This window comes from Prionailurus bengalensis, chromosome D1 (assembly GCF_016509475.1).
Source record: "Prionailurus bengalensis isolate Pbe53 chromosome D1, Fcat_Pben_1.1_paternal_pri, whole genome shotgun sequence".
Classification (NCBI taxonomy): Eukaryota; Metazoa; Chordata; class Mammalia; order Carnivora; family Felidae; genus Prionailurus; species Prionailurus bengalensis.
Window position 1 is genome coordinate 99093025 of NC_057346.1, and position 25646 is coordinate 99118670.

Below are 25646 nucleotides of genomic sequence, written 5' to 3' on the forward strand. Positions count from 1 at the left end.
CGCCCGCAGCTCCCGGCGCTGTGGCTTCGACTCGCGCTCACGCTCGCACTTTTCCCCGAGCCGCGTGATGTCACGGGGAAGCAGCCAATCCTGGTGGGGCCGCGCCGCCCGCCCCGGACCGGCCACCCAACTGCGACGCTCGGGGGGCACCACCCGGGGCGTCGGGGACCCCAGCTACGCGCGCCCCTCACTGGAACCGGCCGGCGGCTCCCAGCTCGGGCACGGTGGGGCACCGCCCACGGTCAACAGTACGGCTTAGCGGGGGGCGCTGCCCTCCCGGGAGGCAGAGATGGGGGGAGGGTGGGGTGTCCGCGTTGTCATGGGGACGCGGCGCCCCCTCGCGGGGTGGGGAGGGAGCTGGCAGCCCCGTCTGGCTGCGCTCTCCGCCTCCGCTCTGACCAAACACCCGGGCCCCGGAGGTGGTCTTGCGCCCAGCCCGGACCTCACTCCCTACGGGTCTCCGCTCACAGTGGGACCTCGGAGGCGCGAGTGTTTGACCCCAACGAGAGGTTACGGGTGGGTGGGGTCGGCTCAGCCGTCACGGTTCCGTCGGGGCGGAGAGCCGAGGGCCGGCAGTTTCCAGTCTCAGGGCCGCATGTTGGCCGCCGGGCAGCCAGAGAAGAGGGGCCGTCGGGGCCTGGGAAGGAGCTGGAGAGAAGACAGGCAACAGTCCGCCAGGGAGAAAGAAGCCCGCCCATCGCGCACAATGCCCGCTTGGCCCCCCACCCCCACCGCCTGGCTCCCCGCTCCCGAACTCCAGGCCGGAGAAGGGGTGCGCATCCTCCCTCCAGCCCTAGGATGGGACGCGAACCCATTCAGCCGCGGCCTGGTGGGCGACTTCACTGATGCCTGTGAGGGAAAGCTGATTGCCCAAGGTCACCTGGGGCGGAGCCCGGAACGAGACCCCAGAGGGCGAGCTGCCGGTCTCTTAAGGTCTCCGCGAACCTCAGTGGCCGGAGCCTGAGGATTCGGGGCCTTGCCTGCGCGAAGCGGGAGGGCCTGGGAGTCTGCGGCTGAGGCGCCCGCGGGACTGAGTCGGTGGCTTCAGCACCTCGGAGAGCTCCGCCCGACCGACGCGACACCCGCGTTTCCGCCTCCATCGGAGATGGCCCTTCCTGGGGCCAGCCAGGGTTGGATTCGTCTCCCCACGCCTAGGCCCTGAGGCCTGTCACCCCCAAACTCTTTGAGCACAAACACCCGGTTAACCTTCAGACCGCTGATTCCTTGTCCTGGAAAAACAACATAGGTCCCGCCCCCCCCCCCCCCCCCCCCGCCCCGCCTTGCTCCAGGACAGGGTGGGGGTGCTGTGAGGGGGACTGCAGAGGCAGGTAAGGCAGTGGGAGGAGAGGCGGCAGGAGCTGCCAGAGAAGGGGTAGGAACTGGGGCAAGACCCAGCGCTGCGGGGCTTTTGGTATGTTCTCCATGCTGAATGAGGTGAAGGTCCAGACCAGTGCTCCCCAGGGCAGCTGGAGTTGTCTAGGTAAGAGTGAGAAGCCATCGTCCTTTACATGAGTGATCTGGTCTCCCATGAGCCTCATAACCAATGTCCAAAGAGGCTATTGTTCTTGCCCCCACTTCACAGGCGAGGAAACAGGCTCAGTTGGTTCCTAGGACAATCAGATGACAGTCCTGCCTTTGTTCCACTTTGTCATATCTCTCCTAGGGTCCAGGACAGGGTAGCGCTCCTAGGAAGGTGGTAGTGTTGTGTGTGTGTGGAATGGAGGGGTTGGGGAGGCCAGATACTTAAAAAGTTAAACAAGGGAAACAAGCCAGGCCAAGGACGGAAAGCCACAGAAACCAGAGATGTCTCCAACCATTGCCTTGAGTTCCAAAGAAACTGTATCAGGCAAAGCTGCTTCCATTTCCCTGAAATCCTTACCATTGGGTGGGGTTGACCCCTCCAATTCAGAACCGACAGTAGGACTGTGGAGAGCCAAGGGACCTAATTTTGTCCTGGGCCCTTGGGCCCAATTGGCTCCACAGACAACTTGGGTCCATAGAACTTCTCTGAACCTAATTCCTTGTCTCTAGATGGGATTGCCAAGCTCTGCCCTGCTGACCCAACTTGTTACGAGAAGGGGCCAGGAGGCTTTACTACTAGTAGAGGATTCTATCCACCAGGCAAGGGCTTTCCAAGGAAAGGGGTTGATGTGGAGACGGAAAGGCTGTAGGAGCCTCCGAGAGGTTAGCTGCTGGGTTCATCCTTGGCCAGACAGGGCAGACGCAAGGCAGACGCAAGGCAGACAGGACCAAATTTGGATCATCTCATCCACAAGGCTTCTTCATACCCTGTTTTCCAAAATAACAAAGTAGGGTTCCCCTCTGGGTTTAAATCCTGGCTCCATCAGTTAGATGTGTGGTCTGGGGGTAACACCAGTACTCAGAGGGCTTTTGTGATGAGAATCAAAATAAGAATCCTTGGCGCATGGTTTACACTAAACAAATTCATAGTCCCTACTGTCAAAACAAGGAATTCTTCCTCTCCCTGGGGGGTGGGGGTGGGGGGGGGAATATGTGGGTAGAGCGCAGGGATTGCAGTGGGGTGCTCTTCTTCCATCCTTCAGTAACTCATATCCCCACCTCTTCAAGGAAGCCTGGTCCTAACTGCTCCAGTGCTCTCTGACCTCAAATGACTCGAAATTATAGAGCTGCAAGTAACTTTAAGAGGTTACATAACCCAAGCCCTGTATCCTACTACAAGGGAGGAAAGCGAAGCAAAGAAAAGGCTTGCCCAAGGTCACACAGCTAGCTGATGTGTCTTTTAGTCCAGAGTCCACTCTTACAATTTGCTAGAAAATTCCAGTGTTTGTGACTATGTAATAACTCTTCACATTTTCACACTGTTTTGTATTACTTGCTCAACCATTTGATCTTTTGGTTTTGTCCCTGTTGGGATACAATCTGTAATTCTACATTCTACATTACAATCTGTAATGCCCCATAGCATCTGGGACAGAGGCACACAAGAGACAGTCAAGAAATAGCTGTTGCTGGCAAAAATCCCTGGGGTGGCTCCGTTTTTCCTGTGCGCTTCTGTAAGAGTGGGGCAAATATCTTTCCCCTACTTTCTAGCAAATGGCATTTTGAGGGATGCCTGTAGACAAGACCAAGCTCCCTTCCTGGCCAGCCCAGACACCCATTATGGGTGGTTTCTGGAGACTAGAGGGGACCCGGCTTTTTGGCCAGTTACATCTTCATTCCAGACCCACAGTCCTGGGTAGGAAGCAATCAACAGTGACCTTCTGTCATTCCTACATACCCACCTGTCACTGTTAAGGCTGCCCTAATCGTTAGCAGACCTGGGGCAAGCAGGGGGTGGCGGTACAGAGACGTAGTATGAAGCCAGCTTCTTCTGAGGGGACAGATGGGGCTCCCCACGTAGGACAGCAGCCCCAGAAACAGTGCCTGAGAGAACCTGGGCCCAGCTTGGTTCAGTGACCCTGCCCCCTACCAATCACCACCCCCTCCTCCATCCTCCATGGAAACAAACAGAGAAGAGCCTGGTGAGGGCCATGTCATCACTTTAATGATGTAGATCTTTGGTGTTTCCCTCATTAGCAGTCAGACTATCCCCTCTCCTCCCACCACAATGTTTCTATGATGAGTTACAAACAGAAAAGAAATCACATTTTCATACTAAAAACAAAATAATCAGAGCCTTGATTTCTCCACTAGAAACTACACGTACAGTTCAAGATTCCACATGCAACACCTTAAATCACAGACCGAGACCTCACATTCTGACCTGGAGTCTCATCCCCTCCCCCAGCCTTGGGCTGGCTTTGGCCTAGGCTCAGCTAATACTGCCACCCACAGGTGCTGCTCTGAGGGCCTGGGGGCCGGGGGAGAGGAGCCTGGTGGACAAGCCCTGGGGGCCGGCCAGCCTACACCCCCCACTCCTGAGTGAGGACCTGCCCACCATCCCTTGACTCCATCCTCTATCAGGCAAGCAGGCTGCCCCCCCTCCCTTCACTCCATGGTTGTCCCCCATCAGTAAGTGCAGGAAGTCCCTGTCCTCAGGAATCTGGGAGCCTGGCCTGACCCTGACTGTGGTCTCTAGGGGATAAGATGATACAGAGAGGCTGAAGCTCTGGAAGGCTCAGAGATGGAGGTGGTTCCTGGGGGCCAGGCTGCTCCTCCTGCTCTTGGGCTCCTAGTGGCTCTGCCCATGCAACAGGTAGTCAGGGCAAAGGTGCCCCACTGGCCACTGTCCAGGATGGTTTGGCCCAGATCTGGAAGACGGTTCACCCTTCTAAGGCTCTCTGCCCAGGGGCGAGTCTCTTAAGCCATGTTTCTAAGAGAAAGGGGGGGGGGGGTTCATGGCAGGGATAGCCACTTCCTCCTCCATTCACACGTAGCACAGCAGCATGGCTCCCCTGGGCTCCAGATCCTGGAAGGTTCTAGTCCCCTGAGGCAAGCCTTGCCCATTCGACTGCCTCATGCCCACTGACTCTGACTTCCTCTCGACCCCCCACCCTCTTGCTCCTGTTCCCTGATGCAGCCCGCAGCTCTTCCGCGTGTACAGTTCCGAGTCAGCTGTGAGGTCCGGTTTCTGCTCAGCGGTTCGAGGGGAAGCACCAGTACACACGTGTGTCTCTACCTGTTCCGTGGCTCCCTGCTGGGGCCTGCAGCTTCCCCCCTGCTGCCACCACCGCCATCAGCAAGGTGGTTGTTATTGGTCAGGTCGCAGTGCAGGGCTGGTCCTTCGGTGCTGGGAAGGGGGAGGGGGAGGGGGGCGGGGACAGGGGAGGAAGAGGGCAGGGTGGGCTGGGGCAGCTCCCGCCCAGGGACACCAGGCTGGTCCCAGCAGGCTGTCCGGGGGCTCAGGCCCCGCTCTGCCAGCTGCCCAGGCTCCGGGAGCAGTCCCCGAGAGGCGGAGGGCCGGGGCGAGGAGGCGCGGGCGGCCGCGGGCTCAGCGCCCGTCTGGGAGCCACGGTGGATGCGGTGGCTGACGATGATGCTGTTGCCGAAGCCGCCCATGGAGGCCATGGTGGTGCTCTGCTCTCGCTGCACCACAGCTGTCATGCCCCCTTCTGCCATCAGCCGCTGGATCCTGCTGAGGGCATCTTCCCCGCTCGCACCAGACTCCGAGCCCTCACCTGGAAGGCATGGAACACAAGACAGAGGGAATTCGTGGCTGGCCGGGGCCTCTGAGGCAGGCAGGCCACTGTGAGTAGGAGCTGGGGGATTCTTTGCCAAAAGCAAAAATGAGAAGAGTCTAATTCCCTCCTTCTGAGAATCAGAGACTTGAAAGCTAGACAAGACTCCCCAAATGATCATCATTTCCATTTCTGTTTTGCCAGTGGGGAAACTGAGGCTTAGGATGGCATGAGGTGGCCAAGGCCACTCAGCCAGTTAAGAAGCAGAGCTGGACCAGAAGACCCTTCCGACACAAGTGGCAGACTAATTACCACACGAGTGAAGGGGAATGAGGTGGATGCAGATGGCTTGCTTTGTCTGCCCTCTGCCTGTCTTGGGTAACCTGGGAGACCCAGCCCCGGACAGGGCATGCTGCCTGGTCTGTAGAAAGAGAGGGCGACTACAGGGTATGGCCCAAAAGCAAACAGTCTGCTCTACTTCATTTCAAAACTGCTGTCTTTTCTGTGTTTTGTTTACTTTCTAAAAGCCCACAAGGAAGACTGGATTTTTAACTGTTCCCTAGAAGGTATTCTGTCTCCTCTCTTCCTCCTTTCCCCACCAGCTTTCCCAAGCTGTTTCCCATTTACTATTCTCCTTGGGCTGGGCTGGATGCCTGATACCCTCATCTTCCCCTGGAGACAGCCAACTGCCCAGACCTGAGGCTTCAGCCCGCATCTCCAGGGAGAGAAAGAAGGTTCTGTTCCTTCCCCAAAGGCCTGAGCATTCCTTTGTGTGGGAGCAGAGGAGACTTAGGCTCAAATCTGTCCCGCACTCACTAGCTGTGTGACCTTGAACAAGTCGCTTAACATCCACCTCCTTCAGTTTCCAGACTTTATAAAAGGGATGAAAACAACTAGCTTACACAGGGTAGAGGAAATGAGATAATGGCACACAGTGGGCACTCAGTCAGTGGTGGCTGTAGTGATTAACCTGGGGTCTGTGAGTGGGGCTCTGTCCCGAGGACCTTCCCTCCGCCTGTGCTCAGCCCTCGGTGGGCTGATCTGAGGCTGTGGGCAACTACGATCAAGGCTCCTGGGCTGCTAGGGCTGGCACTACTGAACTATCAATTTATTTCCTTTGGCTACTTGCTGGCCATTTTGGGATTTTGCAGATTTGGGGGCGCTGATGGTGAGGGTTTTTCTTTTTTGAGTACTTATTGTCAACAGCTATTTTTGTAAGACTTTTTTTGTTCCCTCCCTGTCCAGTCCCTTTTCTCCGCTTTCCTTGTTAGAGCTGCATTTCCAGCCAGTTTCACAGCTTCATGGTGTCTAAAGCCCCATTAGATCTTTCCCTCCTTGTTAGTGCTTGGCAGTCTCATGTTATGGGTCTTAGATGATTCTCATCAACATTAAGCAGTGGGGACTCTGCCTGGGTTTTCACTTATGTGCGGCTTGCTTTTTTTCCCAGTCCACTCTACTTATCCACCGCCCCCCGCCGGCCCTCAAGGTGGCTGCCCTTCCAAGCTTCCCCCTCAGAAAGCTCAGTGCCAACTCCCAGGGCAGAAGAAAAGGATCTGAAAGGTCCTCAGCACTTCTCTCAGGGGGAGAAGCCTTCCCACAGCGGGGCAGAGGGTAAGAGGAAAGGTCAACCTAGGGCCTCAGTGCCAGCAGAGCTACCACCCTGTGAGCCAAAAGAGCTGCCTGGCGAGGCCCCCTGGGGACCTCCTTGTGCTCACTGCCACCCCCACTGCTTTCCAAGAACTCTGTGCACCGAGGGCCTCCCCAGCTGGGTCTGGGATGTGCAGTGGGCTGGCCCAAGGCCCGCTGGCACTGGAACTCATTGTGCTGGGCTCTGTGCCTGGTGAACTATCAGCTCTTCTCATGTAGCTCACTTCTAGGGGCAGGACAGGGCTGCCTTGGCGCCCTAAGGGAGGTGCCACAGCCAGGCCCTCAGGGAGCCCAGCCCCGCCTGCCCTTTCCCACTGCACCCATGGCTCTGGTCTTGGCCACCTCTCACCATGACTGTGGCTGTATTCCCTGATCTTGCTGATCTCTCCCCTTTCCACCCAACCTCCACGCTGCTATTACCATTCTTTTTTTTTTTTTTTTTAATTTTTTTCAACGTTTTTTATTTATTTTTGGGACAGAGCGAGACAGAGCATGAACGGGGGAGGGGCAGAGAGAGAGGGAGACACAGAATCGGAAACAGGCTCCAGGCTCTGAGCCATCAGCCCAGAGCCCGACGTGGGGCTCGAACCCACGGACCGTGAGATCGTGACCTGGCTGAAGTCGGAGGCTTAACCGACTGCGCCACCCAGGCGCCCCATCTGCTATTACCATTCTAATTAATCTCGGATTCACTGAGTTCTGGTTAAGTCCATAATCTGTTTAAAACCCAGCAGCAACAAAAGCCCTCAAAGTTGTCAGGATGCCTTAGCATTACATTTAAGGGCCCTCTGGTCAGGTCCGAACCACTTCCCAGACTATCCCCTCTTCCTGCACCAATGACCACACCAAACCCAACTAGGCACTTCTGTGTGCCTTCCAATCCCCTGCTCACGTACACCAGGGACACACTGTGGATTTCAACGTCAATGTAAATACCACCCCACCGGCTCTCTCCCTGAGCCCTCGCAGTGTCCCACTCTTCTCTGTGTGAGTTATCTGTGGCTGTGGTATCTCCCTTCTGGTCTCCAAGTCCCTGAAGGTCTCAGAATAAGTTTTATTTATCTTTGGGTCCAGTGTCTAATGCACGGCTTACAGGTGCTTCAGACTTAAGGCAGTTTCTGAAACCTAGTCACATGTCGCTCCTCTGCTATGGGAGAAGTACTTACGTGTTTGTTTCCTTTCTGGATTTTTTTTTTTTTTTTTTTTTAATTTTAAGAGCGAGAGAGACTGAGAGAGAATCCCAGGCAGGCTCTGAGCTGTCAGCACAGAGTCCAATGTGGGGCTCAAACCCAAGAACCATGAGACTGTGACCTGAGTCAAAGTTGGATGCGCAGCAGACTGAGCCACCCAGTTGCCCCTGGACTTGCTTTTTGAAGGGAGAGATGATGGCTTCATCTCTGAATCGGATTCTCTCTGCAACACCTTTGGATTCATGGTGCCTAACACAGTATCATCCATAAAGTAAGTGCTCAAAAGAGACTGGATGGAAGAAGTTAAACTGTGCCCATGGACGACTTCCTCATGCTTGTGCACACAGCTGTGAGCTGTGCTTCTCTCTCGGGAACCCTAAGCCAAGGCTAAGAGCTGGCACTGGAGGCAGCTGGCACATTCTTCAAGAAAAAAACACACTGGGGCCTAAGGGAAAAGGCAGCCGTGGCTGGGGATCCAAGCTATTAGCTCGAGGAGCAGTGGTGGCCACAGAGGTTAATTCTACTGTCTCTTTCCCTAGCAAAAGCATTTCTTTTTGTCTTTGAAAAATGGGAAATTGAGTTAGTGTTGACAGGACATTTTTTCCTTGGCAAGTTCTAAGGTACTTTCTGGATGTGGATGCCAGGATGGGATCAGCAAGTTCCCATAAATGCCCTGTAACTGCATTTCATTCTGGGGCTGTCACTGACCAGAAGAGGGGAGCCAGGCTGAGTGGGAAGAGGAGCTGTGCTTCCTGCCCTCAGGGGACCCGCTGGCTTTCTAGTCCCTCACTTTCCACATTCGCTTTTCTCTGGCCCCGGGCCCAGGCTACTGCAGTGGGGCTAATAACTCTCATCTTCACCAGACAAGAAGGAGCCCCGGGCAAGCCTTCTCCGAGATCAGAGACAGAAGAGTACAGCACAGCCACGCTCAGGGGTGGGCCCTTGCTCCGTTAAGTCCATTCATTCCACACACTTCCTGAGCACCTACTGTATGCCAGGCGGGCACTGTTTCAGTGAGGGGAGCAAGCAGTGAGCCCTGGGAACGCACCCCTCCCTTTCTGAGTGACAGGGTAGGGAAGGTTTAAAGGTGGACAAGCTAAAAAGCTGACACCTGCAAATTCCCCCTGGGGCAGGCTCTTCCTGGACATCCTAGAATGAGCGGAATGGGTTTTAATCAAATTTTTATAGAGCAAGAAAATGAGTAGTAGCCTGGGAACCTTTTGGTGCTGACGGGGAAGGGGCTAAGGGAGGGGCAGCCCCAGAGTGTGAATTACTCAGGTAGAGCTGCCTGCCCCACTAATCTAGCTGGGCCTCTAGTGAGTAGGGATGTATCCCTCCTGGCCCCACCTCCTAGCTACGCCAACAAGAAGGGTTAGCTAACTTAACTAAGGGTTTCTTCTACATGTTCCGGCAGGTGTGGCCGCCAGTTTGCCAGTAAGGTGAGAGAGGAGGCAGGGGTGGGGGTGGGGATGTGCAGAGCTGCCATGCCTGCCTGCTGGAAGGGGATGGGGGGGGGGGGGCCAGGGAGGACACCTGCACCCAAGGAGACTCTTGCTTCCCGGTCCCTTGCCTTGCTACCAGAGTGGTAGGAGTGGTAGGTGGTCCAGTGGGGTAATTAAGCACCTCAGAACAAGGCCCCTGGCCCCAGGAGACATGAGGCTGGCCAGTGACACCCTTCCCTGCAACCCACACCTCTCCCTTACTTCTGTCTAGGTGAGGGTCTTCTGCAAAGGACTGGGATGCTAAGAAGGGTTGTGCTCCCGAGCTCTAGGCAAAGGTCACCGGGCCTCAGACAGATGCAGAGAGCTATCCAAGCCTACTCTGCCCACACTTCAGCGCCAGATGGCTACTCTTGCTGAAGAGTGCTTCTGGCCTCTGAATGGTTCACCCTCCACCACCTGCTCTCCTTTATGGCGGGGGAGACAGGAAGGGAATGAGGTTCGGGCCTCTGAAACTGGCGAGAACCCCACAAAGAGTCACGGGCCTCAGCTGGGGAGGTGGCCTGGGCCACAGACCAAAAAAGGATTCAACTTTTAAAAATTTCAGTTCACTAACTAGAAATTAAATGAAAATTAAAAAACAAATAAAAAGTTTCAGTTGATGACGGTGAGAGGCACAGTGCCCTGTGGGGTGACTAGAGTGTGAAAAGCTCTTCCCTGGGGGAGACACAGGTGAATTTGTTACACGCCTCATGCACACCATGGCTTTTCCTTCTGTGGACGTTTTTTTGAGCAAATGGCTCAACACAGACCTAAAGCATATGTGTCTGGCTGGAGGCTGCTGCCTTGTTTGGAGCTCCAACCGGCAAGGGGGCTGGGGTGGGGGTAAGGAGAGCGACTGAGTGAGAACAGCCTGCTTAACACAGCTGTCGACAGACTCCAAAGTGGCTCGAGCTCTACCGCTGGGAAGTGCTAATTGGTTCTCAGAAGTGTGAGGCCAGCACAGAGCCAGGGCTGATGCTGGCTGAGCTACACCTGAGGTAGGTGAAGGACGGGGCTGCTGGTATGCCGGCTGTAGCCAGAAGGGCAAGGAGCCATGGGTGTAATAGCAGCTTGACAAGCTATCCTGTGGGCTGGCCCTGGAAGCCCAAGGTCTGGTGTGCTTGTCCGTGGAATAAGAGCTCGCACCAGTGAGTCTCTCTTGCAGTCTTTCCCATCTACACTACTTCCTGTGTGCTCTCTCTGGAAGAACCACCTGGGTCCTCCAAGTTTTAGAGGAGGAGGAGGTCAGGGTACTTGGTGGGAGTGGAGCAAAGCTGTAAGAGCAACTCAGCTTCCACTGGGTGGAAACAGTGACCCAGATCAGGGAGATGCTGTTCCTGCCTGAGGAGGCTCCTAACGCCACCAGGGGAACATTCCCCAAGCAGTCAGAGGGTAGTCATTCTGAGAGGGGAGGGCCCTTTCTCAGCACCACGGTCTCTGCGGACAGACCAGGAGGGGTGATGAAGGTCCCAACTGCCCATTCCCAGTCATATTTCCCCTCTGGTGTTACGTGACTCTTACCTTCACCGGGACCCAAAGCTGCTGTCCCTGGCTCCTGTATCTCCCTCTCCGTCTGTGTTTCTGCATTCTGCAGCTGAAGGGCCAGAGTCTGGGTGCCCTGAGATGTCACTGAGGTGGTGGGGTTCCGGGGTTGCAGCCCAATTGCATTCATCAGACCCATGTCTCTGTCAGTCCTCCACGTGGCTCTGCTGGTTCTAGGGAGGGAAGGGCAGACTGAAGTCAGGCAGGGTTTGGGACAGTAGGCCTCATAGAGTTCCACTTGTTCCACGCCACTCCTCAGGGAACAGTCCCCTGGACCAGGGCCCACAGGCTAAGACGAGAAAGAAGCCCTGTGCTGCTGCAGCTACCTCCCAAAAGCAGTTAACTCAGCTGTGTCCTTTCTCCTCCAGATCAGGGCAAGCTCTGGGACAATGAGAGGAAGCTGCAAAACCATCCAATTTTGCAAAGCCAGTTAGTGCAGTCACTCCCTTAAACAATGAGGATTTTTCTGGGGAGGTAGAGAAGGCTCATCTTAAGACTCTTAGGGGCGCCTGGGTGGCTCAGTCGGTTAAGCATCTGACTTCAGCTCAGGTCATGATCTCGTGGTTCAAGAGTTCGAGCCCCGCATCAGGCTCCGTGCTCACAGCTTGGAGCCTGGAGCCTGCTTCGGATTCTGTGTCTCCCTCTCTCTCAGAGACTCTGTCTCTCTCTCAAAAATAAATAAACATTAAAAAAAAAAAAAAAAGAACACCTCTTATCCATGTTCAGGAAGCCACCAGCTGAGATCTGTGGGACAAAGGGTGAGCAGTAGAAGGGACCTTTTCTCTCTTAGCTTTTCCTTCCTTCCTTCTAACTATATGCTGACAAGATTCCAGTTTAAATTCCTGGAATTTCCACTGGATCTCCACTTTGGAGGAAAAGCATCAGGATTCTTATGAGGCCCTTCTGGGCTCCTCCTTCAGGGCCTTCTGACAACAGACCCTTGAAAGTAGGCAGCCCAGCTGACTACTTCATAGGAACACTATTCATAGGAATAACGCCCAGGCCCAAAGCTAGCACCCCTTTCCTTGCACATTTCCCAGGCACTGACCCTTGGGACAGATACAGCTGGCAGCAGAGGGGGCCCAGGACTTCCATGACAGTCACCAGCTACTCATTTCTAGCTGCTTCTGGGGACTATTCTTCTAGCCATGTCCTGTAATTCTTCTAGGAAGCAGTGATGCCCTTACCTGTATTACTGACCCATCACTTTTTTCTCATGTTTCAGTCTTCCTTAATACATTGATAAGAGGATCAGTACGAGGTTCCTACTCTAACTGGCTCCTGGGATGTGTCTGTCCCTGGGTGCTAGCTCCGGGCAGCTTGGTCCCTGAGGCCCTGGTCACCTGCGGTATTGTCCACAGATTCTCCCTGGGCTCCCAGCACTCTTCTTGTGGACAGCATCCCTCCCTAGTGCTCTGTCTTCTCCCGTCACCCCAGTGTGCCCAGATACCATGGCCAGGATGGGAGAAGCCCACAGGATGTCCTAACTTATTCTCAGTCAAGACTCTAAGAGCAGAGCATGTTCTCGTCCTTTGCCATAGAATACTTTTCTCGAATCCAACTGTGTGCAAAAGCTCAATGCATGAAGCAGATCAAAGAGGAGCTGCTGTGGCTGAGGAGAGGCACCCAGAGAGCCCCGGAGCAGTCTGAGGGCACTGCTTGAGAGCCCACTGGAAACAGGAGGAAGGGACAGGCCTCCAACAGCTGTGCCCTCCTCCTTCCCAAACTCACCCTGGCCTTTCACTGCTCCTGCTGCTGGAGTGGACAGTGAAGACAGTCTCGTTTAGCTGGTCCCAGTAGTACTCAACACCAGAGTTCAAGGCCCTGAAAAGCAGTTGGGAAGGGTGGAGGAGAAAAGGTGGAGAGCATTAGAAAGAGAATGGCCAGAACTCCTTACACCTCCTAGGCTCTGTGGCCTGTGGCCTGGTAGCCCTCCTTCATCTCTCCTTTGTCTCTCTTGGGGCTGAGCTGAGACAAGGACTGGAGATTTCCACCAGGAAGCGCAGTGCTGGAGCAGTGCGGACAAATCTCCAACAGCCCAAATGCCTGTAGTGGTGGGTTTTTAGCCTCTTCCTTCCTCTGAACAGTGCCTCACCAGATCCTCCTCAGGCCTAAGAGATAGCTAAAAAATAGCCACACTGTATGCAGGCAGTGGGCTGAGTGTTCTTCAGGCATAAAGAAAGGAGCTAAGATAGCAAATGAGAGACTGGGGAGGCCCTGGAGAGACGGGGTGCCACAGACAGCCCTGCCTCAAGTGTGGGCTTAGTGATCTGAAATAGAGAAAGCATAGGCTCCTGCCACTGGGTCTTCCCTGCTGCCGTGGGGCAGGGAGGAAGGAAAACCAGGGCATCTTGCCATTCTTAATTTGCCTGGAGCTCAGAAGTCTAAGCAGGGAAAAGCCCCCACTGAGCCAGAATAGTCCACAAGGCTTTCTATTCTAGACCTAGAGCCTCCTTTGCCAGGGCAGGCTGGGCTAGCAGTGGGGAAAGGTGCTCCTAGAGAAGACGGCCCTGTGAGTGTCCCCATACTTCCTACTGGCGTAGAAGAGAGACCCTCAAGTGGCCACTGGCCACACTGCTGACAGCGGAGAGGAGTTTCTATCTGTCCAGTTCTCCAGATTGCCAACCTTGCCCTGCTTCCTCCTTTCCCTGTAATGGACCATCAAGCGGTTCTGCCAGTGTCATAGGGCACCGCTGCCAGGAGGGAAGCAGTGGCTTCTGACGTTTCCATGATGACTTACCATCACAGGCAGCAGCCCCGTTAAACAGACTGCTTTGCTTTTAAAGATTCTTTCCAGGAAGAGGCGTTACCTAGCAGTCACTGTGGTTGAGGGTGGGGTGCTGTGCTGAAGGTGTGGATAGGAAATGAGGAAGAGGTGTTTGGGCCCATCAGAACTTTGGTGTCCCTGGGGCGTCCAGCTGGCTCAGTGCGAAGAACATGAGACTCCTGGACCTTGGGATCATGAGTTCAAGCCCCACCCTGGGCACAGACCTCACTTGAAAATTAAAAAACAAAAAAACAAAAAAACCAGAACTCTGGTGTCCCTGTGGAGACTGTTAAGAGATACTCAAAACAGCCAGTTCTGCTCTTAAATGAGACAGGGCATGAGCACTGTGCTTGAAGAGCACAGCCGTGGACTGAACTGTACCCCCCCAAATCCATATATTGGAACACTATCCCCCAGTGTGACTATAGCTGGACATAGGGTCTTTAGGAGGTAGTTAAGGTGAAATGAGGTCATGCAGGTAAGACTCTAATCCAACAGAGCTGTGGCTTTATAAGAAAGTAAGAAAATGGTGTGCCTGGCTGGCTCAGTCAGTGGAGCATGTGACTCTTGATCTCAGGGTTGTAAAGTTCAAGACCCACACTGTGTGTAGAGATTACTTAAAAATAAAGTTTAAAACAAAAAAACAAAAAACAAACAAGAAAAAAGAAGAACAAGGGTAAGAAAGAGATCTCATGCACGCGCTCTCTCTCCTCACCACTGTGTGAGGACACAGTGAGAAGACAGCCCTTACAAGAACCCAACCATGTTGGCCCCTGATCTGAGACTTCAGCCTTCAGAGCTATGAGGAAATAAATTTCTGTTGATTAAGCCCTCCAGTCTGTGGTGGTCTGCTTTGGATGCCCAAGCTAAGACAAGCTCCAGTGAAAGCTAGCTTTTCAACTGAGAGTCCTAGGTCATTTTCCTTTAACAGCAGAACTTCTTCAATAAAGAGCAGAGAAATCAGGGGCACCTGGGTGGCTCAATTAGTTAAGTGTCTGACTTCGGCTCAGGTCATGATCTTACGGTTCATGGGTTCGAGCCCTGCGTCAGGCTCTGTGCTGACAGCTCAGAGCCTGAAGCCTGCTTCAGATTCTGTGTCTCCCTCTTTCTCTGCCCCTTGCCCGCTTGCATTCTCTTTCTCAAAAATAAATAAACATTAAAAAAAAAAAAAAAGCAGAGAAATCAAAGCCAGTGGGTCAAGAGGATAAGCCAGGAAAAGACAGCTGTGGGGGAGTCAAGTAAGGTGCTTCGTTCCTAAACAGGATTAGCCAGAACGGGCACCTGACAGGGCTCGGATGAGGAGGGACTGTGTGTCAGGAGGCTGTGCTACTGCAGGTGAAAGGAAACCAACCTAGGCCTGAGCCCCTTATCTGTCTTTCAAGGGTCATGAAGATTCTGGGGACTGGGCTTCACCTGAGGGCACACCAGCATCTTTGGAGGGAAAGGGCCACAGCCAGACACAAGTACCCTTCATTCCCTGCTCTGTACTAACCCCTCTTGGCTACTCCTGAGGGCCTGCTGGGCTGTGGATTTGGTGTGATCTTCAAACCATCCCTTTAAGAAGGAGCAGCTCCTTCCCCTTTGGAACATTCAGCTATTTTTGTGGGCATTGTCTGAGAACAGCAGGGCGCCGCAGGGCACAGGTGACAGGAGGGGACCTTCCATTAGGGAAGAGGCAAATGGTTAGAGGTCAACAGCAGAGACCTCCAAAAACAAAGTCATCACTATAGCTTCTGATGAGCCAAATCCTGGCTGCATGAGGCACCATGTGAAGCCAGCTGCCAGGGAGCCTTTGATTTACAAACTTGTCAAGATTTATTGACAGGTGGCAATACCATCTGGGTCCCTGCCAAATCCTTCCTCTGTAATTTTTGCTAGCCAGGGCTGGTTAATGACAACAAACTGTTCACACTAAACCTACGCCGAGCTATGCACTGCGTGACCAAGAACCTTCCTTCCTGTCTCAGAAGACCAGCCACCTGAAGGCCCATTCTATGAGCTGGAACTGTTAGCATGATGCTGATGGTCAAAGGGTCCCCTAAACACTTTCCATCTGGCAGCATGCATTGTGAGCTCAGAACTGTGAATTTGGGACATTCGGTGCTGGGTCAACAGCCAACAGAAGGAGGCAATGGAGACTGGCAGATGTGCCGTCCAGGCCCCCCCTTCCTTTCTGCCCCCCACCAACAGGTCTACTGTTCACCCTGATTTGTTCTGCTTTCTGTGGTCAGAGCAGCTCGACTACAGCAAGCTCATGCTTTTGAAAGTTTGGATAGAATTCCAGGTACTGTACCAAGGATCAGAGTTGAAGATACACTCTCTAGCTACTGGAACTGTTAGCCTTCAATACCCAGTATCACTGATTTCCATCTACAAGCTGAAGAATGGTCCCGACTCATCTCCTTTCTCCTTGGGTCTTAGGATCAAACAGTCACTGTTTGCCTTAGGTTCTTCCTGGAAGCCAGACCAATACACAAAAGTATGAAGAAGCATGGAAGGCCAATCAGGGTCAATCTTTCCTTCCTTTTTTTTTTTTTTTAAATGTTTATTTATCTTTGAGAGAGAGAGAGAGAGAGAGAGAGTGTGCACAAGCGAGGGAGGGACAGAGAGAAAGGGAGACACAGAATCCAAAGCAGGCTCCAGCTCTGAGCTGTCAGCACAGAGCCTGATGTGCGGCTCGAACTTATGAACCGTGAGATCATGACCTGAGCCAAAACCAAGAGTCAGATGCTTAACCGACTGAGCCACACAGGTGCCCCAGCGTCAGCCTTTTCAAATGGACTTCCGCTTCACGCCTGGATTCCTTCAGTAGCAGCTGTAAGCTGTGCTCGAACTCACGACTGTGAGATCAATACCTGAGCCAGGATCAAAATTCAGACGCTTCACCAACTGAGCCACCCAGATGCCCTTAAAGATTTTATTTTTAAGTATTCTCTTTACCCAAAGTGGCACCCAAACTCACAACCCTGAGATCAAGAGCCACATGCTCCACTGACTGAGCTAGCCAGGCACCCCTGAACTTCTGAACATTTAGGGAATATTCCCTTTGAGAACATCCTTCTTTCTTCTGTCACTTACATGGCTGCAGAGGCTTGGCCCACATGGCTGTCTCTTTGGAAAGAAGGACAGGCATCTATCCCCACTATCTCTGCCAAGTGGGAAAGAGCTGGCACCTGGCTTTTGTGGGGCAGCCTGAAACATGAAGTCTCAGTGGCTCCTCTTTTGACTCGGGGATCTGCCTTTTCCCTCCTTGGTCAGTGATGCTTGATTGCAATCACTGTTTACAGTGGTAGCTCCCTCTTAAGGGACAGAGCTGACAGGGCCCCACACTCAGCCAGGGGGCCAGATGCCCCACGGTCCCGGCCTAGTTTCTTCTGGCATGAGTCCCTCAATTCTGTCTTCAGAGCTGACTCTGAGAAGCAGTGGTCTTCCCAGCAACACCTCCCCCCCATTTGTAGGGCTGATCTATGAAGCCGGAAGTGAGCAAGCACCCCCTCACATCAATCTGGTACTTCACGCCCACTATGGTTATCACTGGGGGTGTTGGCTGGGCTGGCAGTCAGCCAGAGGCGCAGCAGCAGCTTGGGAGGAGTGGCGGGTGGGGGAGCAAAGCAAAGGAGAAAGGAGCGCCTCACTGCTGGGAAGGGTGGGGTGACGGGGCTATCCGCCACCCTACTGGCTTTGTGCAGGGGCTACAGGGCCAGCTGTTCATCTCCTCACCTGTCCTAAGAATTTCTTACCCTGGAGCAATGGGGATTTCCTTAGGCCTTGTTCTACCTCAGTGGGTTTTCAGTGCCACGAGAGATGCCCCAGGGGCTTGTGACCTCTGTCTTTGTGCTTGGACAGAGTGTGGAGGCTAAGACAATGGAGGAGAAATCAAGAGCAGGACTGAAAGCACAAAACGGAGGTGCAGCTGCCTGTGTCTGTGGACAAAGACGGCCACCTGTTTTAGAGGGAGGGCTGTAATCCTGGCCCAGCTGGCTGGCTGGCTGCTGTGCCCTCGGGAAAGGGTGTGCCAGAACCGTATCACAAGGGGATGGGCGGTGAGCCTCAGGCATCTGCCTACTGGAGACACAACCCTGAGCTCCTACTTCCCTATTCATTTGTTCTCCTCATTTTAGGCCAGAGACCAACCACCAACTATTCAAAAGATGTGAACATTCTCACTCCTCTCTCATTTCCCACCGCGTCCCCATCATCTGACCGCTGCATTCTTTACCTGAGGTCTTAAGAGAGTTATGAAATCGTGTGTTCTTGTGGTATGTTTTTCTGCAGAAAAATGTACATTGTTTCCATCAGAATTTCAAAGGTGTTTGTGATTGAAAAAAGGTTAAAAAAAAACCCCACAAAAACCAGCTGTAGGAAAGAGCCCTGGACTGGACAGTCAGGAAGCCTAATTCTGTCTCTGATCTGCTGGGAGACCTGGCTTGAGTCTTCCCTTCTTTACCAGAATACTGCTTGGGCTTCCCTGCCTGAGGCCAAATCCCACAGATATGAAGGGGACTGAGAAGCAGAGAAACTCTGAACAACCTGGGACAGAGTCATGTCTGTCTTAATTTGCATAGTCCCCTTAAATACGCACCCTAAGATTTGGGGCATTTGCCAAAAGGACCCAAGAAATCAGGAGAAACAGCAACCCCGAGACAGGTAGGCCAAGCCAGCTCTCTCTCTCTCAGGCCAACGCAACTTGGTGTGCGATGGGACGCTGTTTGTGCTGTCAAATACTGGTGGCTCCCTTGCTCCTGGAAGAGGCCTGAGTTCCTGCAGCTAAGAGTTCCCCAGGCAGCCCAGGATGGCTCCAGCCTAGTGAAGCTGGATCTTGAAGACGACATATGGGGAGAAAAGAGAGAAGAGAGGCCAAAGCCAGCTTCATGTTTGGCTGAGGTGTCTGTGACTCACACCAAGTGCGGAGGCTGGGGTTTCAGACACAAAAGCCTTTGTGGGACCACGACAACCTGGAAGTAGAGACTGTGCCTCGGGAGGAGCAGGCCACTTCTGCAAGGGACGGGGATGGGAGTTTGCCTGGCACAACGGTCAGTGGCTGGAGCTACAGACAAGACAATAATGTTGAGGAAGGATGTTTTGGGGAAATGGGGACTAAGAAGGGCCTATAACTACAGTGCTGTTAAGAATAAAATTATGGTCCAGAATTCTGTGCCAGCTTTGGAGAAGATGTCTATTAGAGTCCTCTTATAAATGTCTAAGAGGCAGAGATAAGATAAGCAGTCTCATGTGCTTTGGGGAAAAAGAAGGAGTTGAGAGCAGACTGATTCCACGGCTACGGTCATGCCAGAGGGAGGGCAGAGACAGACAGACCCAGCGACGGGGCTAACAGTGGCACGGTCATTCAAAGAGGCAGGCACGGTTCTGGAAAGGCACAAGGAGCTAGTGAAAGGGGCTCTCTGGACACAGAGCCTGAGGACAGTGCAGCTGGCAGGACCACAGTCTCAGATAGCAGCCTCTCTTTGGGAGGGGCTCCAAAAATTCAAGATAGAATGAAAGAGCTCCCCTTAGAACCGGGTTTCCTTTCTCCTGAGCTACTGACCTAGCTCAGCTGACAAGGGCTCAGTCACCAGTCATCTACGAGGCCGCAAGAACTGACCCAAATACACACCCTAGGAAAAATCACCAAAGGCCCTATTAAAAGGCAAAGTGGACACTTCCAACAGCCAGAGACCCTACCAGACCAGTCACGCCATGCTCTGTGATCTGCAGAACACCCTGGGAGAAGGCACTGCACCAAGTGAAGGACAGCATTAGGACGGTCTGGAGGCAGAAGTGGCATTTAGTCTGCTGGAACCCTGCAGCGGCCCACGCAGCAATCAGCCTGATCTGCACTGAAGCACAGAGCTTCACGCGCCCCACCTGGCTGGGTCTGGAAACTGATGACAGACCTGGCTGACTCCCAGGGTCTCAAGTGAAAGAATAGACTTCTGTCCTCCAAAACACCACAAGGGGAAGGGGTGTCATCAGGACCCAACACAGAGGTGCTATGGTTCCCTGTCCCCTCCTACCCCTTACTTCAAGACAGGATAATCATTTTGATTTTAAATGGAGCTTTCCAATCTGCCTTCACTGTTATGAAGCACAAGCAGAAAGGAAAACAGGCAGGACACAGAGCCAGGCTGCTAGAGATCAGTGGCCTGACAAATTAGGGCTTTAACAATACTCTTATTTCCAATTTTATTTCTTAAGTTATGACTATGGCATTTATACAAACCTAAGACCACCTGTTGAATTTTTCAAAAAGCGTTTAGAAAAGAATCTTTGATATCTATGCTTTTGCCTGCAGGGAAATTTTACTATCACTAGGGAACCAGAGAACAAGAGAAAACAAAGAAAAAAAATACTGCCTCAGGTTTAAGAAGACATAATAACTAAACCAGTCTTTTGAAGATTTCTGGGACGGAGAGCTAACGCTAGCAACCTCAAGTTAAAAGGACCCTCCATGGAGTGACGCAGAGAATGAGGCAGGCTCTAGCAGAATTTCGATTTCCCTTCTACAAGACCCCACCTCACGGCCAGACCCACAGATGGTGCTGATCACTCACGTCCTCAGCCTGGATGACCCCCTCCCACCCGTGCTGCCGCCCGCCCTGGGCCACTCACTCTGGTCGGCAGATCACCAGGTCTCCTTTGTTGGTACCATAGGCCAGGCCAAGCCCTGGCTCGGGCAGCCAACGGGCAGAGTTGATGCTGACATGTCTCCGCTGGTCGGCAGGCATGGGGTAAAGGACGTTGAAAACTCTCTGGGTGGGGGAGAAAAGAGGGAAGAAAAGAGAATTCGAGGAGAAACAATTTGTTACCAAGAATAACCAAGTCCCTTCTATGGCCGGAAGCAAGTTAACCACAGGGAGGAAAGGAGCCAGTTAGGCTGGGAACAGAAGGCCTCTTACACATACTGCAGAACTTGAGGTGGCAGGGGGAGCCTGGGGCCCTCGACTTTAGGAGAAGGCTACAACTCTGTCCAGCAAGGCTAGGGGTCACTTAGGCTTTTCTGCAGGAAGCTTGCTCATGCTCTCCTTAACATAACAACCTTTTAGCTCTTCTCACTTCGTGGCTTTACGGTAGCCCCCTGGAAAGGCTGTCAGAGCTCCACTCCCCAGGAAGGTCTGCTCCTAACGTTCCCCTGACCAGACAAACCAGTGAGAGCCAAGCTCAACTGGGAGTCCCGTTACCATGGAAATCACAGCTCTTACAGCAATGGAGAACTGAAGGTGATAGGGGGGCGGGAGGGGGTGATAACACCAGAGAACATTCTTAATTCATCTAATTAAAAGCAATGTTAAAACTGCTATTGTTAAGGAAACCTAAAAGGTGCGCTAAGATGTAGGAAGCAGGGAAGAGGGGAATCTTGAACACACAGGTACATGACTTCTTTCTAGCTTATATAAATCACCATTAAATAGATCGTATCCATTTCTCCAAGGGAGAATCTCCCTTCAATAGTAGGCTTATTTCCAAAGCTACTATTTTCTCAGGAGGCAGCTCAGCTGTGGCTAAGGGTTTGGAGTAGGTGAAAGAGAGCCTCCAATTTCTCTGGCCTCTGAGCTGCACGACATTCCACAGCAACTTTAGTCAGAGAGCAGGACATTGGGAGAATGAAGGATGGGGACTTTCCTTCGAGCGAGAAAGCCCTGGGTTGGAGTCCTGACACTTCTCTAGAACAGTAACTTCTCCAGATCTCAGTTTAAAAAAATACAACACCAGGGGCACCTGGGTGGCTCAGTTGGTTAAGCGTTTGACTTTGGCTCAGGTCATGATCTCACACATTTTGAGTTCGAGCCCCACGTCCGGCTCTATGCTGACAGCTCAGAGCCTGGAGACTGTTTCAGATTTTGTGTCTCCCTCTCTCTCTGCCCCTTCCCTGCTTGTGCTCTGTCTCTCTCTTAAAAAAAATAAACATTAAAAAAAAAAGATACAATACCAATATCCAAATAATTGTGGAGAGATGAAAAGGCATGATGTGTATAAAATGTCCAGCACAGTGCAAGCTCATAAATGGTAACTGCTGCTATTATTATCAGGAATCTGCATCTGGGGCTTCAAAAAAGATGGTTCGGGTCTACAAAGAGGACATGAAGCCAAGAATCTAGCAACTGGAGTTGTAGTCAATGTTTTCCCTTTTAGCCTCTTCAGGTATTAATCTATAAAGTAGGAATGAAAGTAGGGATGATCTACTTTTCCCTGTCCCTTGATGGAAAAAAACAAAAAAACAAAGAAGACCAAATGAGATGTGGTTTAGAAAGTAATATTCAAGGAATTTAGGGTGGTACAATAATTATTACTTTAAAAATTATCCTGATGAGAGATTTAAAATTAAAAAAAAAAAAAAAGAGGAAGTAAGTAAAAATTGAGCTAAGGGTCCACTGCACGTATAAGCATGAAGTGATAAGCAGCCCTGGATGTGGGAATACTTGTTCATGTGCCTTGGGTGTCTATCTGTCTGAAATGCTTTCACCAGGACGGGCTCCAGAATGGAGAGGACAGCAGCACGAGTTCTCAACATACCGACACATACACAGAGAATCCTGTTATGAATAATTTTCCAGGTTCTGTGGCGCTGAGAAATGTGCCTGGGCGGCTAATGGCACACCGCCCGGACGGCCCTGCAATGGTCCTGAGGTTGAATGGGTCTCTTACAGATACAGAATTGGCTCTGTTTTGAGGCAGAAGACTGACGGCACCACAGCTGCTGCTTTAAGAACCTCCCGTGCCCTCTCTTTCTGACTCAACTCCAAATGTAAGAATTAGCAAAAATCTTTGGTCTAACTGAGGAGACTACTAAAAAAAGAGCCCAATGGAGTTTATGAATTTCTAAACTAGTCATGTAGAACATGGTTGCTTGACCTCTGGATAGTCTCTTCCTTGCACACATATATCTAGCAGGTGCTCTGAACGAACTCATTGCTCCGTTCTCTACCAGCCTCAATGGCTGACTCTCTGTGGAGGTGGCAATACCTGTATTTTCCCTTTGCACCTATTCAACCCTTTCCTTCAAGTCAGGGGATGGGGTGTGGTGCCTTTACCCTTTCTCACAGAGGTTTTCCTTCCCAGAAGATAAATCAATAGTTTCTGTCCCACCTGCAGGCCACATGGTTAAATGAGTTGGGACACACACTCAAAGGACAAACAACTATGTCTGGGATCATTGACTGTTCAACTTCCCTTCACCCCAAGGTTAGATGGCATGAGTGGGGTACACCAGGGTTAAGGAGGGATGTGTGTTAATTTTAGTGGGCTGGATTAGGGGAGCTTCAGTCTTGACCTGTGACAGTTCTACAAAGCTTCACAAGGGAGTCTCAGCTGAAGTCACAATGATTCATTCCTAACTTCAGGGAGCTGGGCAGAGAGAGTAGCCTTGTAAGAAGGGGGAGTAATAAGGTTAGTAAAGTAGATGCTTTAAGGTTGTGCTGAGTTTTTGATGGGTCTCAAAGAGGAAGAGAATTCTTCCAGAAATGTTCCAGACCAGGAAAGAAGCAGAGAAGCCTCTCACATATCACAAGTTTACCTTTTATAGTCTGTTGCTGCAGAAAAATTAACAAGCAAATACTATCAATTTGCTTCTAAGCACAGGAACCTACTTTGGAGACAAAACCCTCAAAAGACCAGTATGATGGATGACCCAGCTCAGGTGAGACAAGGTCAAATGCACTGGGGAGAAGTAATTAAAGATTGAGACCCCTAGACCTTGCTGCACAGACAGTCACAACCTCTATGGCTGTAGTAGTCATGGGACATCAATTTGTTCTCTATGGCAGTTCCCCCGGGCCCCTCACCCCGTCAAGTCCTTAAACACCGTTGAAAGGGCAGCTCCCAAGTGCCCATCTCCTCTAGTGTTTGGGTATTAGACTAAATCCTGCTTTGTGGCAGGAAGCCAGAAGATCCCACGTGAGGATCAGCAGCCTCCAGGACTCCTGATAAGCACCAGCTTGCTTATCACACTCTAATGTGGGGGTAGGAAGGAGGGAGATGAGAGCAAAACATATGGGGGAGGGGGTGCAGTAAGAGCACAGAGGGTGCCAGATGGGCAGGACTCTGATTTACAGTCCTGAGAGGCCACCCGGTCCAATACTCCTGATTTCACACATGCCTGAAATTAAAGGAGCCTAGAGGAATGAGAACCTGGCCCATTTTCCGAACCATCCCAGAGATGGACTTTCCGCTCCATTCTCTGGCTGGAGCTCTCAAAGCACCTCACAGAGGGGGCTATTCTCCTCACAATTAGTCAGCCCTAATGACAAAAAGAGTATCTGCCCAACGAGTTCCCCAATGCTGACAGACGGTTCGGTAGCTCTGGCCACTCTCCCAACATTGCTGCTTTCAACTATCAGTCTATCTGGCCCAGTGACTGGGGGAGCCATCTCCTCCCAGATTCCAGTGGGGTCTAGCTCTGGTTCTGTACACTCAAGGTTCATCAGCACTGACAAGAAAGAAGATCTGAGATAGTGTTAAGGGACAGCTCTGGCCTTCACTTAAAGACACCCCAAATATATCACCAATAAAGGTTTCCTTACCACTCGTCAAGGACAAAGCTGGGTGGCCTGCCAAAAATCCCTCTCTCCCTCTGACAAGAGAGACACCCCATGAAGTTGTACCACCAAATTCCATTACGTTAGAGGAGGATTATCAGGACCTGGAGACCCTTTGTGGGGCGGGACACAAAACCCAGCTGCTGATTCATGTTGGCAGAGACCTGGTTTCACCAGCTTTGGCTACAGATGTTCCCTGGTATATGACAAAAGCTGACAGCAACCCCCTCCCCAAGGAGACTGTTTTCTTTTCTGTCTAAACTCTATGAAGAGAACTGGAATCAATGTACTAGAAGGAGAGCCAGTGCCATATTGGCACATTACCAGAGAACGAGTCAGGTCGCCAAGGTCTTTATGGTCCTAAGAGAGTGGGACAAGAGGATGATTCTTTCACTTCTGGGGTCCAAGACCATCTCGTGTACCACCTGCCTTTCCATCCCCCAAACTCTACTTAACAGAAGTAGGAGCAAAAGAATACAGTTCCCAGATCAAAACTAAAGGGATCTTGTTTCTTGTTCAAAGACAGGAAAAGAATGAGAGGCAACCAGAGTTGCTCAGTGGGAAACCTTCCTCTCCACCCTTTTAAAATTTAGACGAAAAATGTATTGCTGCCCTCAAGAAGATGTTTTCTTTTCGGCTGCATATCAATAAAGCTCAGACCATTAGTCTGAGTAGCAAACTGCACTGTTCAGATCAGCTCAGATAAGAAGCTGAAAGAAAAAACTTTGTGGTTATCTTGTTTGTGTTGGGGAATCTCATCATCTGTAAAATTGGAACGGCTCCACAGCGGCAAGAGGTCGAGTGCACTCAGCAGATCTCCCCTGTTTTAACTAAGACGATGGAAGCTGGTGGTAGGAAGAAACAGACTGGAACTGGAAACGGACTGGCCACAAGAGAAGACCCAAGCCAAGAGGAGGAAAGGAACTGTGAGGAGGAGAAATGCCTTCTCGGTAATGATGGAGATCAAGGGAGGCCTTAAGCCTTTAGAGAGGGTTACTAGAGGAAAATTAACTCTCTGGGAAGAGGGAAAAATCAATGGAAAGCAGATGCTAAGAGACAGCTGACCTTTCCACTGGAAATGGATGACTACCCATCTTGTCCAAGGCTGAGAAATGCACAAGTCCCAGAGCAGGCAGGGGGAGGGAGACTGCTCACCTTTTATCTTTTCTTCCTTTCAAGTTGTTGATTTACTTAGATTCATGAATTACTTAAGTATCTTCATCCCTAGGAAAATCTGATCATTTTCCAGCAATTTTAATTTTTTTTTACTGTCTCTAAGCCTTCTTTATATTCTACTTTGGAGTATAGAACTTGTAGGAGGTTGTTTTTAAAGTGACCATTTAAAAATAAGAATCAGAATATGAGCTCACCTAATTCTCCCCTTTATT

General features: G+C 51.8%; 1 protein-coding gene across 11 annotated transcripts in view; it reads right to left on the bottom strand.

The window, feature by feature from the left end:
- Positions 1-3504: 3504 nt before the first annotated feature.
- Positions 3505-25646, bottom strand: part of AMBRA1 (autophagy and beclin 1 regulator 1) — a 179874-nt gene continuing 157732 nt past the window's right edge. For 8 of the 11 annotated variants that reach the window (XM_043581124.1, XM_043581122.1, XM_043581119.1 and 5 more), the window contains 4 exons: positions 20336-20475; positions 12691-12783; positions 10939-11132; positions 3505-5099 (listed from right to left, as the gene is read on the bottom strand). In XM_043581124.1, the coding sequence (XP_043437059.1) occupies positions 4597-5099; positions 10939-11132; positions 12691-12783; positions 20336-20475 (930 nt within the window). In that variant the 3' untranslated portion in view covers positions 3505-4596. Of the gene's footprint in view, positions 5100-10938; positions 11133-12690; positions 12784-20335; positions 20476-25646 lie in introns of those variants that run through there. The other 3 variants (XM_043581123.1, XM_043581117.1, XR_006297466.1) reach the window with 2 other exon arrangements.